This window comes from Vairimorpha ceranae, assembly GCF_000988165.1.
Source record: "Vairimorpha ceranae strain PA08 1199 chromosome Unknown NODE_432, whole genome shotgun sequence".
Lineage (NCBI taxonomy): Eukaryota > Fungi > Microsporidia > Nosematidae > Vairimorpha > Vairimorpha ceranae.
The window spans coordinates 1-1125 of record NW_020169725.1 but is presented as its reverse complement, the minus strand read 5'-3'; the positions used below and the strand labels follow the sequence as shown (position 1 = coordinate 1125).

General features: G+C 34.3%; 1 protein-coding gene across 1 annotated transcript; it reads left to right on the top strand.

Moving 5' to 3' along the window:
- Positions 1 to 67: 67 nt before the first annotated feature.
- Positions 68 to 193, top strand: AAJ76_4320001058 (hypothetical protein; the record flags this gene model as incomplete). The annotated part of the gene is made up of 1 exon (XM_024475645.1): positions 68 to 193. The coding sequence occupies one exon, from the start codon at positions 68 to 70 to the stop codon at positions 191 to 193; it is 126 nt and encodes a 41-aa protein (XP_024329323.1).
- Between the last annotated feature and the right edge of the window lie 932 nt (positions 194 to 1125).

Genomic DNA, 1125 nt, shown 5'->3' with positions numbered 1-1125 from the left:
TATGACTAATGGATTTTAACTAATCCTACGGGGTTCCCTATCTTCCTACAAGCAAGGCCCTAGTGGTATGCTAGTGTGTGTCACTGATTATTTGATTTTGAGTTTTGGTGCCGGAGAAGCTTTCTTAGATGACAATAATTTTATTTTATTTTTACTCTTCCTAATTTTTTCAAATGTAGGCAAATTCCCTTAGAAGACCCTTATCTGATATTAAAATTAGCAAAAGACGTTTACAAGACAGTAAAAGATTTCATTATCAAAAAGAACGAAAAATCAGAGCAAATTTTGTATAATTACGGCTCAGAAATTGAAAACAAAGAGGTTCTGCCATTGAAGGACGCTCGTAATTTAAAATAGAAATTTGATCCCATATCACCATCAAACAACAGGAGCAGTTGAAAAAACAATCCAGAAGTAAAGAATCATTCCATGAAAGTTGTCTGGTTACGGCGAAAAGAGATGGCTTACTACTACGAAAAGCAACATTGGCACCAAATTCATTTTACAATCTAGCAATGGGGACTTGCCCATATATAATAAGATTTTGAGGCAGATAGAACCCTGGATGATAAAAAGTTAGCAACCTTCATGCTTTAAGTGGATAAACAAAGATTATAAGATGGAGATATTATAACTTTGAAAGTATAAGAAGTTACCCGTAAAGGGAATGGTAGAAATAAAGGAACGGCTCAAAATAGGAGATATAGCTTTAATATACAGAAAAAGCCCAAGCGAAGATGAAATGCCGATGAATTGGAAATTGGAATTTATAATGACAGACACAATTGGGAAAGGCACATGCTTGATCAAAAGAAACATAGGAAATGGCACAAATCGGATAAAAAACAAAGTAAAAAAATACCTCACAGCTGAATGTGGGGGTATCATAATCATCAAAAGCAACCAATAATATGGCCACATTTGTAACGATATGATTGATCGATTAAACTATAAATAAGATAGCCCCAGAAAGAGAGAGGAAAATAATAGAGAAGTTAATCATGACACTCAATATCCTTTTTTCCTCCAGTGGAGGAAGGGGGGATATTGATAACCTAGTTGGCAAAGTGGTATGATAATCTAAAATTTCCTAAATCTTATTATGTCTTGGTGGGTTGAATGATG